This window comes from Galeopterus variegatus, unplaced genomic scaffold (genome assembly GCF_000696425.1).
Source record: "Galeopterus variegatus unplaced genomic scaffold, G_variegatus-3.0.2 Scaffold6296, whole genome shotgun sequence".
NCBI classification, from domain to species: domain Eukaryota; kingdom Metazoa; phylum Chordata; class Mammalia; order Dermoptera; family Cynocephalidae; genus Galeopterus; species Galeopterus variegatus.
In genome coordinates this window covers 101,730-120,330 of record NW_007732407.1, presented here as the reverse complement: position 1 = coordinate 120,330, position 18,601 = coordinate 101,730, and the positions used below count along the sequence as shown (strand labels likewise).

The following is an 18,601-nucleotide window of genomic DNA, read 5'->3' as shown; positions in this document are numbered from 1 at the left end:
CAAGACAGTCTTGCTGTGAGCAGCTGGGGTTCACTTTCATTGAGGATCTTTTCAGGAATATGTAGAATGTACCCACGGGGTGACAGGGAAGCTGGAGTATTTACTAACCATCCCCCACCCATACTGATTATTCCATTTATATGAATTGTCCTGAATAGGCAAACCTATATATAGAGGAAGTTTCATGCCCTCATCTTTAGTTCAGCTTTCTATAGAAGTAGGTTTCTGGAGCTCCCAGATGACTACTTTCAGTCAAAGTGGTTGCTTAGGGCTGGTGGCTGAAGGGTATGGGCTTTCTTTAAGGGGTAATAAAAATGTTCTAAAACTGTTTGTGGTGATGGTTGCACAACTCTGAATATGCTAAAAAAAAAAACAAACTTGAATTGTACACTTTACATTGGTAAATTGTATGGTATGTAAATTATATCTTGATAAAATTGTTATGAAAAACAATCAGAAGCGTAAAAGCACTATACATGATTAGACTTTTTCCAAAGTCTCATGTTTTAGCCACTATTATTATTAAAACAAAACTTACTCTATTTTTCTTAAAGCAAAACATTCTAAATAAGATCATGCTTTGTTCATTCAATATGAAAGTTTTTGCCATATGCCTGTTCTTCAGTAAATGGAATAAAGTATGTTTCCATATGCCAATACTTGCTTCTCTTCTATCATGAGCTTTTTGTGCCATTTAGCTTTTCTAAGACAAAAGAGAATGACTGGAAACAGGATGTTACATGCAGAAGCACAATATTTAGAACATCTTTAGCTCTGCCTCCTCTAAGTTTAACTCAGCCTTGATCTGAAATAAATTTACCTGATATATAAATGAAGAATTAGAACACATCTTATTACTCACTTGTATAATACAATTCTTGATCAGCTTATCCTCTGCTTTTCAGAAAACATCCAGAATCCCTTCACAAGTTCTAAGGCCCCATGTGATCTGGCCCTTGCTAACTTCTACCCTCTAGGGCTCCTTCCTGCTTCAGGGCACTGCTTAGTTGTTGTTTTTTTCTGGACTGCCCTTCTTGGCATAAGATAGCTGGTCAATAAATATTTGTTAAGTGGATGAATAAACATAATTCTTTTATTCCCTGAATGTAACATTTTCCCTAGATGTAACATATCTTAAATAGATTACAGTCAGTTAAAGGTACCACTTCCTAACTATGAATTCATGGATGAACTTTAGGTGTCAGTGAATCTTCTCATATTTTGCAAAATTGCTTATGTGGGAAGGTGCATTTTCTGGAGAAAGTGTCCCCAAAACATCTATGACACAAAACAAGGTTAAGGACCTGAGTTAAGGGAATAATGAGGCTCAGAGAAAAAGAGATATGGAAGTACAGTGAGGGGCTGAAAGAGCCATAGAATGTGGTCACAGAAGGTAAACTGTTGGGCCGGCCCGTGGCTCACTCGGTAGAGTGCGGTGCTGATAACACCAAGGCCACGGGTTCGGATCCCATATAGGGATGGCCGGTTTGCTCACTGGCTGAGCATGGTGCTGACAACACCAAGTCAAGGGTTAAGATCCCCTTACCGGTCATCTTTTAAAAAAAAAAAAAGAAGGTAAACTGTTACTCTTCTCACCCTTGATGCTAAGAACATCAAGGATCCTTATACTTAAAATAAAAATGAGCTGATGAATGACTTCTTCTCTCACTCCCCACGGGTCTCTCTACAAATGGGTAACTATGAACACAGGCTTTCCTCTGGAGTAGTGGTAATGGTGGTTTTCCACAGCAAAGGTCGTGCTCCCTGGGGGCTTTTTTTTTTTTGGTGATACAGGGATAGAATCCTGGACCTTGGGTTATCAGCACTATGCTCTAACCAACCAAACTAACCATCAGCCTCCCTAGGGGCTTTCTAAAACTACCTATGCCAGCCCCCCAGTCCCCTGCCACATAAGGGGTGGGTTGGATGTGTATGTGTACGTGTTACGTGTGTGTGTGTGTGTGTGAAACACTAACCTAAATAATGTACTCAAAAGAACCCTTCTAAAATCCCAGTCATGTTTTAGCAAATTAAAACTGTTAAAAGAACATGGAATGTCCAAAAGGCAGTTTATCTACTCAAATCAATAAAAACATGTTTGTGGCAATTTTATCATCTTTTCAAAAAATTCCCTTGCCTTACAAATTAGTATGCATTTGTGCATATGTTTACACAGACAAATACACATAATTTATTCTCTTATGTTTTTTTTTTTTTTTCTTTGGTGGCTGGCCCGATGGGGTTCCAAACATTTAACCTTGTTTTTATAACACTGTGCTCAAACCAACTGAGCTAACCAGCTAGCCCCCATGCCCTCATCTTTAGTTCAGCTTTCTATAGAAGTAGGTTTCTGGAGCTCCCAGATGACTACTTTCAGTCAGAGTTAGTGTTTCCAGGAGCCCCTCAGGCTTGACATTAAGACTGCTGGGTTCAGTTGTACTCCCCAAGAGCAGGGTCCATTCTATAGTGCCTGTGTCTTGGAAAAGTTCCACAGGCAACCAGGAGTTCTGCTCTTTTCCACCTGCACAACGAAGATGCCATTTCCATCGCAGCCCAAGTTCACATATCCAGGTGCTTGTAGAGTCTACGGCTTTTCTCTTTTTTATTTCTGTTGCCATGTTTTTTCCAGGGCTTTCCAGCCCCGTTCTCAGAGCTCACAGCAGCTGCAGTCACCATGCCACTCCCAGGCTTGTAACCCATCGCAGCCTGGACTCCTTTGGTTAAAGCTCTCACATTCTCCTAGGAAATAAGAGAAAACATTATCTGACATGTCAGCTGACTATCCTTTAAGGTTACACACAGTATTGCTCATGGACCACTTCAAGATAAACAGGAGTAAACCATTCAGTGCATTTCCATCACACTGCTGCTCTTTCTCTCCCCATCCCTTAAGTGATTTTTCCCAGCATTCTGTCTTTGGTTCATCTCTTTTCCCTCCTCAACTTTATTCAGTCCCATAGCTTCAAATGCATCTATAATCACTTATAATTAGACTTACAATACGAGCTGTTTTCTGGAAATCTCTATCTTGATATCATCTCAACCTGCCTCAACCCAAATTAGAAACTAACTCTAAACAAATGTTAAGTTTACTTAGTAAAAAAGAAATTGAATCCAATATGATTTGAAAGTATATAGCAATATCCCATGATCTTCTTATAATAATAAAATATTACTCTAAAGGCTAAAGTTTAGACATGTGAATTACTATAATTAACAGTAAGTTTTCAGCTTTCTTGTTGTACATTGCCTTTCACTAAATGTCAAAAAATTAAAATCAAATTTCCTTTTTGACAGTTGTAGGCCCAAGAAAGAACTTGTAATCTTTCTGCATACTGGTGAATTTTCTTCCAAATATTGGCACAGATTTGGAAATAACTCAACTGGAAAGCTGCAAATATCTAAGCTCTATCCCAACTTTGCCATTTAAAACAAGTGCCCTTGGATAAGTCACTCAGTCTGCTTGAGCTTCAATGTCCTCAGTGGTAAAATGGGAAATAGGGATAATAATATTTGTTTAGACTGCCTCACAGGCTCATTGTGTGATGCACGGATACAGCACTGGATAAATACAGAAACATTCCCTGGATACGGCTAATGCCCCTGCCTTCTTTTGCTATACTAGTCACTTTAAAGCATTTTAAAACTATATTAGCTACAACTGTATGATTTAACTCTTCAACACATAAATTTGTCCTTGTTTTGGTGGCTGGCCAGCATGGGGATCCAAACCTGTGACCTTGGTGTTATAAGGCTGCACTTTTAACCAACTGAACTAACCAGCCAGCCAATTTGTCCTATTTTTTTTTTTTTCCTTTTTGTCTTTTTTCGTGTCCGGCAACAGATCGCAACCCTCAGTGTCGCGCCAGTACTGGACCGGGACCGGCAACGGGATTGCAACCCTCGGTGTTCCGGCAACGGATCGCAACCCTCAGTGTCGCGCCAGTACTGGACCGGGACCGGCAACGGGATTGCAACCCTCGGTGTTGCGCGAGCACCTCGCTCAGCCAGTGAGCGGCCGGTCTGTATGTGGGATCCGAACCCTCGGCGGGAGAGCCACCGCGCTCCCAAGCGGCGCACTGTAGCAGTGCGCCACCGGGCCGGCCCCAATTTGTCCTATTTTTAAATGCTGCCTATGAATTGTAGCTGTGAAGTAAGCAACTAAAGTTTTAATATTTTAAAGTGAAGACATTTATAAATGAAGTCTACATTCGACTTTTTCTAGCACTTTCTATCACCAAATGTGTTGACTCAGAGAAAAGACAACTCACTACATGGGTGAAAATATCTGCAAATCATAAATCTGATAAAGGACTTGTACCCAGAATATACAAAGAATTCTTACAACTCAACAATAATAGACATCTCTCCAAAGAAAATAGACATGTGCCAATAAGCACATGAAAAGATGCTCAATGTCATTAGGGAAATACAAATCAAAACCATATAAGACACCACTTCATGGGGAAGAAGGAAAAAAGATTATCACACTTCACGCATATTAGAATGGCTAAAATAAAAAGACTGAAAATAATGAATATTAGCAAGGATGTGGACAAATTGGAAACCTCATACATTGTTGGTGGAAACGTAAAATGGTACAGCCACTTTTGGAAACTTTGGCACTGCCTCAAATGCTAAACATGGAGCTACAATATGACCCAGCAATCCCATTTCTAGATATATACCTAAGTGAATTAAAAACCTATGTCCACACAAAAACTTGTACACAAATGTTCATAGCAGCATCATTCATGATAGCCAAAAAATAGAAACCCAAATGTCCATCAATCAACTGATAAATGGATAAACAAAATGTAGTGTATCTATACAATGAAATATTATTTGGCAATAAAAAGGAACAAAGTACTGAGACATGCTACAACATAGGTGAATCTTGAAGATATTATGCTAAATAAAAGAAATCAGTCACAAAAGGCCACATATGACTTCATACATATGAATGTCCAGAATAGGCAACTCTATAGAAAGAGAAAGTAGATTACTGGTTGGCAGGGGCTATGGGGAAGAGGGAATGGGGAATGATGGTTAATGAGTATGGGGATTCTTTTGGGGGTGATAACTGTTTTAAAACTGTGATGATGGGTGCACAACTTTGTGAATAAACTGAATCGCACACTTTAAAAGGGTGTGAACTTAAATTTTGTTTATGGTAATATAAACTTAAAATTTGTTTATGGTATGTAAATGATATTTCAATAAAGTTGTTATAAAAAGTGTGTTTGATCAGAAGTTAAAGAAAAACACTAAAACTTACTTGATGGAAAAAAGTTTTGTCAACTATATTTTCAATCTGCTTTGCTTTTTTATTTCTCCCTGGCTGCATTTTTATTTCATCAGCATTCATTTTGTTCTCTAGGAGTTGCTGGTGTTGATGCTGAAAGGTTACAGGATCTCTTTCAGGAGGAGGGTGACAGTATAGCAGCTTACCCTACAAAGACAAGATAAATGATAACAGTGTATCATAAGTGCCATCTGTGTTACCCTAGAAGAAAGGACAAGTCTTCAGGGGAGACATCTCCAACCAGTCACACTCTGATGGAGCTTTCTGCTTTTTAAGCTAGCTGAATTAAGTTTTGGTCTACTGCAACTGAAAAGTCTTAACTCTAATACACCAATGACGTATTAGAAAGTGTTCTAGAGCCCTAGCTCTTCCCATGACCCCCCAGACTAGATTGAAATCTCTTTCTTCTCTGTGCTGCTTTTTACCTTGTTTGCATTTCTACTGAAGTATTCTTTAGCGCGCTTATAAGATTACACTTGTGGTGAATATTTTCCAAAACAAAAACCAGGACACAATTGGACAGTTATGGCTGTACTAACGGGGATATTGGGCTAAAATACTAAAATCAAGATAGTTCCTAGATTACTGTTTATGGGGATGCAGTTGCTCACTGGGTACAAATTTGCTTCTTTCCACCATAAATATCCTAAAAGGTGTTACTATTATTAACCCATCTTTGCATCCTCCACAGTTAAATAGGAAATGAATAAATGATTCATCCATACAAATTGTATTAACTACTTTCTCCCTGATCTAAAGGCAAGACAATATGGCTGCCCACTGTAATTTCTACATTCCAAGAGCTCCACTGATGTGGTCTTGAGAAGAGGAGGGAATAAAGCCAAATCCTCACACCTAATTATTACCAGGGGCCTGTGATACTTATTTGTGGAAATAATTAAAATTAATACATAACAATCATTGAGGGCTTATTATATGCCAGGCATTGAGTTTAATGCTCTCTCTCTCTCTCTCTCTCTATATATATATATATGTACATGTATTGTTTTCACTTATTTCTCATAATAATCTCATGAGATAGGCAATGGTAACCCCCATTTTACTGATGAGGTAAACCCAAAATAGCATGTTCTCATTTGTGATAAGAGAATAATCACCTCACAAACTTTTTTGGTGTTTGGTGGCTGCAAACCCTTGACCATGGTACTATAACACTGTTTTGCATTTTTAATAAGATAACACATGTAAAACATTTAGAACTATTCCTAGTAGAGATAGCTTTGAAAAATGTTAGCTATTATTATTATTGCTTCTGGATGAGTATGAGGAGACAGGCATGTAAACAGCTATAATACAAGGAAGATTGTGACAACAGCTGCAATAGAAACAAGTAAAGGGCTGTAGGAGATGGGAAAACCAGATGCATAAATTGATAATTTTCACTAATAACAGGTGTTCAGAGATCTTCATCTTTTCTTTCTTAATATGTTATCAGTCACTTCTATCATTTATATGATGTTAAACATAACCCTAGTGTATAACACAATCTTAATGAAAAAATATCTCCTTTATAATTTAACAGGTGGGCATTACCTAAGAACACAGGATGTACAGAAAAAGATGATCTGCTTATTCAGGAGTAATTAGAAGCAAGGTTCACTTACATTGACATAATCCTTTAGGATATAGCGTGCAGATCGAGGCTGGTCTGGTTGTCCATGTGCGGTCATGAATCCTCGCATATCTGTGAAGAGAAATTATTTTTGCAAAATCTCAGAAGACAGAATATCACAGATAACTGAAGTGATATACACTTTGTCCTTTCCATTACTACACTATGAACTCTTATTCCTATCTTTTAAAAAATTAATTAGTTATCAATATATTATTTTTTTTTCTTTTTAAAAGATGACTAGTAAGGGGATCTTAACCCTTGACTTGGTGTTGTCAGCACCACGCTCACCCAGTGAGCTAACCGACCATCCCTGTATGGGATCCGAACCCGTGGCCTTGGTGTTATCAGCACCGCACTCTCCCGAGTGAGCCAAGGGCCGGCCTCTACATTAACTTTTTTAGTATTAAAAACATTTGATAGTCCAGGAGAATAGACTATCTCGTTATGTCTGATATCCTAAAGACCACTTAGCACCATGCTATGAAAGACACATTCAACTTCTCTGTACGCCAGTTATTTCTTCCATCCCTTGATTTAACATTTATTCATGGAGGCTACCTGTAGGAGAGTGTTGTCAATATTATTAGTAAAACCAAAAGTTATAGAGCAAGTTTTCTTGTTTAATGATACACCTACATTTTTTTCCAGTAAGAGCCCTTTAATACTAACTCAATTAGAAGAGAGTAGCAGAGCGCAGTGGTTAAGAATATGGGCTTAAGGCAGACAGGTTGGGTTCAAAACTCACCTTCTTCACAGGCTTTTTCAGTTTAGAAAAATATGGAATCCTAATTCGTATCATACAGAAAAATAAATTTAGTCATTAAAAAATTAAATGTTAATAAATATTACAGGAAGGTAGTTTTATCTTTTTGGAATAGGGGAAGCCTTACCAAGTAAAACACCTAACCCAGTCAAGCCAAAAAAATTTATTAAAGTTGTCAACTTCTATAGGGCTAAAGAAACCATAAATACTGAAAAAAACATGTGCAGCACATGTAACAAAGAACTACTACAAATCACTCAGACAAAACAGTGAACAGAAAAATGTGATTCCCAGAAAAAATATAAATGGCCAACAAACATATGGAAAGATGCTGAACTCTGCTAGTACTTAAAGAAATACAAAGTAAAACTAGAGTGATTTGGCAATGTCTTTTATTTTTTAATTTTAATTTTTATATTTTATGTTTGGAGGCTGGCCTGTATAGGGGCAATGCCTTAAAATTCACTGCCAGGAAAAAAAAAAAAATTCACTGCCAGACACTTTATTCTGTATGGACCTGCAGATAGTGATCTTAGGAACTATACATGTATGGTCATCTGTTTTTACAAACTGATTGCTGTGGGCTGAACGTCCACCCAAAATTCACTGAAGCTTGATACCCACTGTAAAGTGATAAGAGGGTGGGAAATCCAGCTATGGTACCTGAAAGGTGGTGCCTTTAAGAGGTCATTAATGCAAGAGGACCATGCTGTCATGGAGTAATGGGTTAATGGTTTAATGGTTTGTCACAGGAGGGGCACTGATGGCTTTAGAAGGAGAGCAAGTGAGCATATTAGAGAGCTCTTGCTATTCTGGCCATGTGATAAACCCGGTTGCCACAGTACTCTGTAGAGTTCCCACCAAGAAAAAGGTCCTCAACAGATGGGTTCCCCGAACCTTGGACTTCCCAGCCTCCAAAACTTTAAGAAATAAATTTCATTTTTTTAAATAAATTATGCAGTCTCAGGTATTCCGTTATAAGCAACAGAAAATGGGACTAATACTCTGAACTTTTCCTTATTCTGATTTTAATAGGTAGCATTAGATGAAAAATCTTTAAAGACACATTATTTTCAGTTTTATCTGGAAGTCAAATCAGATTGAAAGTTTGGTAGAAGTCTGCCTTTCCTTGTCTTTCAGGCTGGCATCCTGGAGAGATATCTCAGCTAGGGTATGCCACGGACCAGCCACATCACCTTGAGCAAGTCACTTCATGCTCTGACTTCAGATTACTCATCCTAAAAAAGGGGGCTAGAAAGTAGGGTGATCTTAAAGGTCTTTTCTTATTCTACGATTCTGTAATTATAATAGTTTTGCCACAAATGTTTAGTATTTATTCCCTTTACAGTCTCTAAGTAAAGGGTCTGATTTAAGTGTGATTCATATCAAATCACCTTTTTTTTTTGGTGGCTGGCTGGTACAGGGATCTGAACCTTTGACCTTGGTGTTATCAGCACCACACTCTGACCAAGTGAGCTAACTGACCAGCCCTCAAATCACCTTTTCTCTGCCAGTAAATACTCAGATAACCTGAACTCCTTCCCAGTCAGTGGCAATCCCTTTAAAGACAAGCCACACATGCAAGGAAATGTTTCTAACATTGCTATTTCTTTAGGCAGACACAGGTTCACCAGACCATCTTTAAAGTTTATATTTAAATCACACTCAACTAGAGAAATGATAGGCTCCCGTGTGGAATTGGGGTCAAATGTGGAAATAGAAGAGCTGTGGTCTCATTTCAACATCAAATAAGGTTAATCAGGGACTGATGGAAAGGGAAGGGGGATCCTGTATACCCCTTTCCTAACCAAGCTCCACTCTGGCCCAGTCTCTGAGGGCTTTTCCTTCTGATGCTCCCCTCAAAATCCTCCTCCTCTGCTCTGATAAGCATATTCATTTTCTTCCACACACCCCTTTTCTTCCCTGTTTTGGAGAATGCTCCAGAAAAAGGCAACATAGATTCAGCTCAGAGCCCGTGTGTGTGCCTTTGCATACCATCAAAGCAGCAAATGTCCTAATGGCTTTTTCTTTAGGCCACTCTGTAGGCAAGGTCAGCAGAGACAACAAAAATAATGACCCTAGAAGATGCCATAAGAAATGCTAAAGAAAAATTCTGAATTTGTAGCATTGCAGAACAGTATTTCTATTAACTATTTTTATTTCTATTAATTAAATATATTGTTACTTTTCATTCATGTTTTAAAATAAATCACAACTCACATCCATAAGCTGTCAATAGTTCTTCTGATGTTGGAGGTCGATGAGGATCTTCATCCTCTCTAGGCTTTATGATTTTAATGCCATAGGTAGCTTCTAAAACATGTCTTGGAATATTCTGGCAAATGTAAGCTTGTCAAGGAATCCATTCTCTTGAACTGACCCCAACCCCCTCCTCCCCAGTGCTCTTGGAATATGCTTCTAAGGACATCTTCACCACTTCTATAACAAACACCCTTTCTCCTCTCCAAAGGAAGAATACAGTTATTCTTAATTTTAAAAGACTCAGTTGCAAGGTTAAAACCACTTAAAGAACAAAACAGAACAAAACACCTTGTTTTTTTTTCTTTTTAAACAAAGTCTTAAGTACCAATCATCACTCCCAAATGAAATCTTTTAAAATAATAGTTATTAAAATATCTCTAAAAGACTTAAAGATGACACATTTTTACCCTGAAAAGCAAGATTCTAAATAAACTATAAATTTGACATCATCCTAATTCAGAGAAAAGCACAGTGAGTCTTTGTTTCTAACTCCTACAACTATGCAAGATTACTTTTCCTCGCTTGTCTAATCTCCCGGTTTATCTGTACTTCCCGTAAGCCACTGACTAGCTCTACCTTGTACCAGTTACTCATGTGTATGCCTCACATTCCCCACCCAGTCTGATGCTCTTTAAAGGCCAGGAGCCACCTCTGACTTATGCCGTATCCTCCACAGTACCTAACCTAATCTGGCTTGAAGTACATGCTCAATACATGTCTGATTAACAATTTACAGAGAAACTTTAAAAATACAGAAAAGCATCAATAACATCTGTGTTCCCAACTACTGGGAATTATAACAATATTTTACCTATTATAATAACATTTAAAAATTCAGGCTTTTAAAACATTATACTAGCCTCTTCCCCCACTCAGAGTATAGTTTGTGGAGCATCCTTTAGTCCAGTTTTCATACTTTTACATACATATGTATCTATGAGTAGAAAGTATTGTGTTTCAAACAATGAAAATTTTTACAAAAATGGTGTCATACTGTATATGTAATATCATACTGTATATATATGTAATGTTTTGAGAATTACCCAGGTTGCTGTATGTAGATTTACCCAAGTTGCTGTATGTTGATTCTTTTGAACATCTCTACAGTGTTCAATTTTAGTGTATACCATTTTAAATTTATCCTAGATAAACTAATTCTTACTCATTTCCTATAGAAAGAGAAAACAAATTGGGGTAAACAAAAAAAAAGCTGTGGCCTTAAATGTAGTCATTAAGGATACTGTCATAAACTCTGCAGGGTCTGGAATTTTACCCTACTTACAAGCTAATAGATTAGTGTGATGGTTTCATGGAGTCTCCTGTCTTCTGCAACATCCACAAAGCAGTAACAGACTACCTTGTTAGCTTGTAAATAGGGTAAAATCTTGGACCTTGCACCGTTCTTAACAGATCTATCTTTGAGTACTTTTTTCATGCCAGGCACTATCCTATATGCTTCACATAAGTTAATTCATTATGAAGCTGAGAAGAAGAGTTCCTACTCTACTACTTACTAACTGTGAGACTTTAGGCAAATTATCTACTTCTCTGTGCCTCAGTTTTCTCAAGTAGGAGGAAACGGGAATAACAGCAGTACCAGTATCAAGGGTTGTTTTCTGAGAGTTAAATGAAATATTATTTTGTAAGTGCTTAGCAATAAACATTAGCTATAATGATTAAATTCAACTGACTGTGAGACAGATGATATTTTCTCCATTTTACAGAAAAAGAAAGTGTTTGGAAGGTTAAGCAAGTTCTCCAATGTCACTCAAATAGTCAAATGGCAGTGTTAAATAGTTTGCAACTTGGGGCTGAGAATCCAACGCCTGGGCTCTTCCATTTATATCAGGCTATACTGCTAAAACCAGGATACGAAGTTCTAGCTATGAAGTCCTGATGCTATCTCACTGTATAAACATATCACTAATAAGTATTTTACATTCTCCATTCTTAAGATAGCAGGCCTGAATTCCTAAAAGCTGCTGCAAGGCAATATCCAAAACAGACTTGAAGCCCTAATACACACATAACAGAGTGTTTCTGAAGCAGAAAGGATATTAGTGATATAGGTGGGACATGATCTCTCATCTGGTCAATTGGGAGGATTCCATTACAAGTCATCTCTGCCTTGGTAGACACAAAAGATGGCATCACCAGGCCTGGGCAGTCACATAAGCAGAGGCCAGGCTCCACATAGAGAGTCTGAAAGACAAGTGAGGGGTTCACGCTGGGCATACAGCAAATGAAGGAAAAGAAGAACTCCACACAAATGCAAAAGAACTGTAGAAATACCTGAAAATGCTTGGTGTGACCAGGTGTAGCAGACACAGATACTTTCTTGTTGCCCAAGATGGTGTTGATTGTTGAACTCTTACCAACATTAGGGTAGCCGACCTAGAAGAGACTCAGAAGTTACTGAATAGTCAAACAGTACTATCTATCAAAGACCCAAAGATAGCACATAAATAGTGGCAACACTAGCATAAGTGTCTTCAGAAATTTTTTCTCTCCTGTGATGTGGGTGTATTTATTCGGCCACATCTCCAGTGATGAATGGTCAAACTATGTACATTATTTTTGTAGATTTTGCTGTTAACAGCAGATGCCACAGTAAACTCACTCCCGTGTTCCCAGACTTCCCTCACTGTTCCACCTACAGGTAGTTCACTGTTTCCACTGCATCTTCCGCACTGGGAGAAGCTGAGCATCAGATGGGCATTTTGATGATCCCAACATACCATTATTATTATTATTTTTTTTTTTTTGTCTTTTTGTCTTTTTTCGTAACCAGCAACGGATCGCAACCCTCAGTGTCGCGCCCGTACCGGACCGGGACCGGCAACGGGATCGCAACCCTCGGTGTTGCCCCCGCTCCTCGCTCAGCCAGTGAGCGGCCGGTCTGTATGTGGGATCCGAACCCTCGGCGGGAGCGCCACCACACTTCCTAAGCGGCGCACTATAGCAGTGCGCCACCGGGCCGGCCCAGCAACATACCATTATTTTTAATTTTCAATAATTTTTAGTTAGGGCCTAGCAAAATGCCTGACATGTGGCAGGTGATCAATAAATGCTTATAGAATGAGTAAATTAACCTATTCTCAGGATTTTTAGAGTAAGAAATTCAGAAAGTGAGAGTGGCTACTCAGTGTTCCCATAAATGTGAGAAATAAATTAACTTTATTTAAAGTTAGGCTTTTTGACGCATGTGAAAATGAAGTTTTAGCAACAGTGTGAAGACTGAAGCCTTAAAGACAAGAGAAATGAACTTTCCTGGTGTTCATAACAAGTTAGTTCTACTACAGAACTGGGAATTATGCCTGACTCCAGAGACAATGCAACTAATGCACAAAAATAAAATCCCAGTTTACTTTAGTCATTTTAATTAGGCTTTTTTGAGGATGGGGCTGAGGGGGAAAGAGGGCTCAAAAATAATTAGGATTAGCTATCCTTGGCATATAACTGAAGAACTGGGAGACTTCAAACCTGTCACAATCTCCTTTCCTCTACTGTTTTGTTCTCCTGAATGGGAGATCTTCATAATAAATGCCTTTTCTAACATCTTGTATTTCCTTAGCTAAGGATGGGGCCATCTGGAACCACACTGTACCCCCTTGGAGTTGGGGCACTTCCACAGCCACTTTTGGAATTAGGATATACATAGCTGAGGATATGATTTCCTTTCCCCTATTTGCTATGTAGTGTTTATGCAACTAAAGCATCTGTCGTATTTTGCCCAGCCCCAAGATGTGGGAATTCTCCCTAATATGCATCTGGAACATTTACAGTATAACCTAGCAAGGATCACTGGATGCCAAAAGAACACTGAAATGGAAGTCTGAAGATAACATTAAAAGCTCTCTCATTCTAGTCTCTCTTGGTAATTAACATGACAAGAAGAGGTGAACTGGAAGGAAACTGGAGAATATATTTAGTACCAACATGTGTGTAACCAATGTAAAACTTGAGGAGGTTCATTCCTTTCAGCAGGGCTCTGCCTGTTACCCTGCCTGCTCCTATGATGCCAGTGGGCAACAAGGGCGCAATAATTTCCCTATGATGCCAGAAGCCTGACTGGGTCTGGGGTCCTCGTGTAGCTACCACAGGATGGGGAATAAAGCCCTTCATGTGGTAACAATTTTATGATGTATTCCATCTTACCAGTCCAACAGTAAGCTGCCCCTCTTTCACCTTCTTCCCAGTGTGCAGCTGCCTGAAGAGCTCCAGTAACTCCTGCTTTGACACCAGGTGGCTAAAATTGTGTGTCTGCCTCTTCTGTGGAGTTTTCCTGCCCTGAGCCTCAGAATCCACAGTACGGCTTTTTTTCCAGTCCTGGAAACAGGCCTTTTCCTCAGGGCTGCTGTCTTCTGAACACGTCTGCCAGTCTTCCTCTTCCTCCTCCTGACAGTCCTCATATTCACTGGTGCCTTCATCACTAGAGGAGTCTTCGTTGGGTGAGAGAGAATCCCTGCCCAGGAGATGTTCAAACTCATTTTGTGAAATTTCAGTCTCATCGAAACTGGAGTTTTCAAACACAGTTGTGTTGGCTTCTTCAGCATCTCCGTTTACTTGTTCCTGATGAAATAACAGAAACCACAGATGCTCAGAAGTGTATTAACAGCTGCACTTTTCACTCTAGTGAATACCCAATGAGTTGGTTATGTAAGATGAACAGACGCCAAGAAAAGTTATGATGAAGACTGGAAGAGATGAAAATGGAGAGGAGACAGTGGAAGCCTTTTGGTGCAAGGACAGACACCAAACCATCAACAGAGGTGCCTCTGGGGAGGGGAGGAGTGGTGGACCTTCACTTTTTACTTTATACATTTCCATGTTACTTGAACTTTGTACAAATAAGGTGTATTATTTTTGTAATTTAAAATAAATTTTTAAAGAAATCAAGGGGAAAAGCCCATGTTAAGGTGAATTCTTTGGCAGGACATTATTTTGTAATGAGCTGCGGAATAAAACAAAGCACTTCTCATTAACAATAAAACATTTAACATTCTTTACTCTGCACAAAGAAAGAAGGTCACAATTTACAATATGCACTTCATTTTACATTTGCCTTTTTAAAGACAGTGGTTTGCATGTTTAATGAAAGTGCTTTTTTTTTTGTAAAGATAACTTATTATACATATATGTGGCGTGCAAAGTTGACTCTCAATAGTTGTGTACAATATGTGATGGTCAGATCAGGATAGTTAGCTTATTCATTATTACAACTAACAATCATTCTTTGTGCCCATTAACCAATTTCTTGTTAACCCCCCTGCCTCTCCACATCCCCTCCCCTTTTCCACCTCTAATAACCACATCCTTTCTCTCCTTCTAAAAGTTCAATGAATTATTGTGATTGTTGTTTCTTTCTCTCTATATTGTTTACTTATTTATAGATTCAACCTCCACTTATGAGGGAGGACATGCAGTATTTCTCTTTCTGCACCTGGGTTGTTTCACTTAGCATAATTTTCTCCAGGCTCATCCATGTTGCTGTGAATGGGAGAATTCTATTCTTTTTATTCTGGCTGAGTACTATTCCCTTATATATATAATACGTATGTATATGTGTGTGTGTATATATATATATGTATAATATCTATGTGTGTGTGTGTGTGTGTGTGTGTGTGTGTGCTGAGTACTATTCCCTTATATATATAATACGTATGTATATGTGTGTGTGTATATATATATATATGTTTAATATCTATGTGTGTGTGTGTGTGTGTGTGTGTGTGTGTGTGTGTACATTTTTCTTATCCAGTCATCCATCAATGGACATTCAGGTTGGTTCTACAGCCTCGCTATTGTAAATAAAGCTGCAATAAACATGGGAGTGCAGGTATCCTTTTGACATGATGATTTCCATTCCTCTGGATATATACCCAGTAGAGGGATTGCTGGATCATATGGTTGTTCTATCCATAGTTGTTTGAGGAACCTCCCCACTATTCTCCATAATGGCTGCACTAATTCACAGTACCACCAACAGTGTAAAAGGGTTCCCTCTCTCCACACCCTTGCCAGCATTTATTATTCTCTGTCTTTTTTGTAATAGCCAGTCTAGCTGGGGTGACATGACATCTCAAAGTGGTTTTGATTTGCAAGAAAATGTTATGTTTAAATAACTGCCTTTAATAAGTCAAAGCACCACGGAACACAGACTTCAAAGAATATATATACAGAAGTGCAAACATAAAGTCTGAAGATAATTCAAAGCTAGAAGGAGAAAAAAGCAAATTGCTAAAATGAACTCTACCTTGGTCCCAAATCATTAACATAATTTTTAAGAGGAACAGTACTATCTTAAGTTCACGTAAAAACAAAAGACCTTTTTCCCCTTGTAAAGATGGGATCAGGTCTTCTTAATAAGTTTTTTTGGTGAATATTTGAGGGATTTGGTTGCTCACAGGTTCAATAAGCCAAGAGCATAATACAGCTCCTGAAAGGGGATGAATTAACGGAAACAGAATTAATAAGAATACCCTGATAACAAGAAATATGAGTTCCTTTGTATATGCCCTAGGCAAATACCACCTGGAATAATATGCTCAATTAGGTGCAGCCAATTTTAACTATAATCATGATACAAGCAGACAGGAACTCAGGATGAGTGTCTTAGAAATGGTATTTATGAGGAGTATGAAAAAAGAAAATGTACAGTCCACAGAAGAGAGAACTAAGAGGACAAATGAGTCCTCAGATTAAAAGTTAGGAAGCTGACTTAGTTTCACTGAATGGAAGGACTTTCTAAATTTGGAGGTACAAAAGAGTTACCTGGTCTCTGTCACAGAGAGGGCTGGCTGGTTAGCTAAGTTGGTTAGAGCGTGGTGTTAATAACACCAAATCAAGGGTTCAGATCCCCATACATGCCAGACACCCCCCAAAAAAGAATAAAGTAGTCACAGAGAAAGGAAGAAATTCCTTTATAGAGTTAGAGGTCAGAGCTCACTAAATTGTAGCTCACCAAGGGGAGGGTGTCATATCCACAGAACCTGGTTCAACACACCCTAAATAGTCAGTAGATGTTTAATAGAGATAATATGAAAGGATATGACAGAGAAAAAGATATTACTTCTAAGTCTCTTTCAGCTTTCAGATTCTACTACTAATTTCTTTTCATAGTTAGTTTTTTTTTTTTTCCCTTTTTGTCTTTTTTCGTGACCGGCAGCGGATCGCAACCCTTAGTGTTGCGCCTGTACCGGACCGGGACCGGCAACGGGATCGCAACCCTCGGTGTTGCGCCCACACTTTGCTCAGCCAGTGAGCGGCCGGTCTGTATGTGGGATCCGAACCCTCAGCGGGAGCGCTGCCGTGCTTCCCAAGCGGCGCACTGTAGCAGTGAGCCACCGGGCCGGCCCTCATAGTTAGTTATTATACTATTAGAAAATAAAAATGAAGCCCAGGGCCGGCCCGTGGCTCGCTTGGGAGAGTGCGGTGCTGATAACACCAAGGCCCCGGGTTCGGATCCCATATAGGGATGGCCGGTTCGCTCACTGGCTGAGTGTGGTGCTGACAACACCAAGTCAAGGGTTAAGATCCCCTTACCGGTCATCTTTAAAAAAAAAAAAAAGAAAGAAAAATGAAGCCCAAACTATTTTTGTACAATTTGGGTTAAAAGATAAAGGAAATAATGTGGTATATATCTTTCGTTTGTCTGGCAGCTGGCCAGTACAGGGTCTTTGGTGTTACCATCACTATGCTCTAACTAACTGTGCTAACCAGCCAGCCCCGGTAAAGTGGTGTATCTTAATTTAGGGTTAATTAGTTTCTTTGTTTTGAAAACAAAGTCAAGAGATTTTGATCAAGTCCTGAGACATTACCACATCCTTCAGTTGTACCCTTTTGTTCTGACTTCTCTTAAAAGCAATTACAAGGTCATTATGAAACTTCCTATACAACTTCCTGCCTAAAATTAAAAATTATAGCTAATATCAGTGTGTGACACTGGGATTGAGACTATTTGACAACCACAGAGAAAGTAACCTTGTGATTCACTTTTCTATAGGTCATCCTACTATCACAGCACATGTGGGGAAAAAAAAAGAAAAACAAGCTAATTTCCACAAATCTCCAATAAGAAAAAATAAAATACAAAGCACACTAATCAGAAATTAAAATCCTCCTCCCTGAGACCCAACCTCAGTCCCCCAGGTTACCTTACAGTCACCATTCAGTTGAGCGGCTTCAGACAAAGCTGACCAGAAAATAACCTGCACATCTTCTTTTTCAAAGTATGTGGCCCAGGCGCTCCGCTGCTCGACAGTCAACAAATCTGCCTTGTTTATCAAAATAACATTCTCCTTATTGGCATCTATTTCTTTCACATAACATTCCTAAGTAAGACAAAGGTATTTAGAAAGGTCTCTTCAAACATGTAAAAAACGAGGCTACTTATACTGAAAATCCCAATAAAATTTTCACTGCCCCTAGTTTTAAATCATTTCCTAATTTAAAGATTTTTAATCATGGGACATTCTATTAATCCTTTCCGCAAGCTTTGAAAAGAAGTTTCATCATTAAAAGTTTTGTTATTCACCAGTGGATTTATTATTATTATTTTTTCTGGAGGCTGGCTATGAACCCTTGACCTTGGTATTACCAAGGCCATGCTCTAACCAAGTGAGCTGACTGGCCA

The 18,601-nt window shown here is 38.8% G+C and overlaps 1 protein-coding gene and 1 long non-coding RNA gene across 2 annotated transcripts in view; one reads left to right on the top strand and one right to left on the bottom strand.

Annotated features, from left to right (window-relative positions):
• The first annotated feature begins 387 nt into the window (after positions 1–387).
• Positions 388–2,420, top strand: LOC103606106. Its single transcript, XR_551851.1, has 2 exons — positions 388–1,393; positions 1,576–2,420. It is a non-coding gene; the product is annotated as an uncharacterized LOC103606106 (long non-coding RNA).
• The window catches only part of LSG1 (large 60S subunit nuclear export GTPase 1), a 29,491-nt gene continuing 12,942 nt past the window's right edge, over positions 2,053–18,601 (bottom strand). Inside the window, exons 7-14 of the mRNA XM_008590699.1 lie at positions 18,123–18,299; positions 14,125–14,538; positions 12,259–12,360; positions 12,025–12,168; positions 9,925–10,048; positions 6,931–7,010; positions 5,279–5,452; positions 2,053–2,739 (exon numbers count right to left, since the gene is read on the bottom strand). Coding sequence (XP_008588921.1) covers positions 2,560–2,739; positions 5,279–5,452; positions 6,931–7,010; positions 9,925–10,048; positions 12,025–12,168; positions 12,259–12,360; positions 14,125–14,538; positions 18,123–18,299 — 1,395 coding nt within the window. The 3' untranslated portion in view covers positions 2,053–2,559. The remainder of the gene's footprint in view (positions 2,740–5,278; positions 5,453–6,930; positions 7,011–9,924; positions 10,049–12,024; positions 12,169–12,258; positions 12,361–14,124; positions 14,539–18,122; positions 18,300–18,601) is intronic.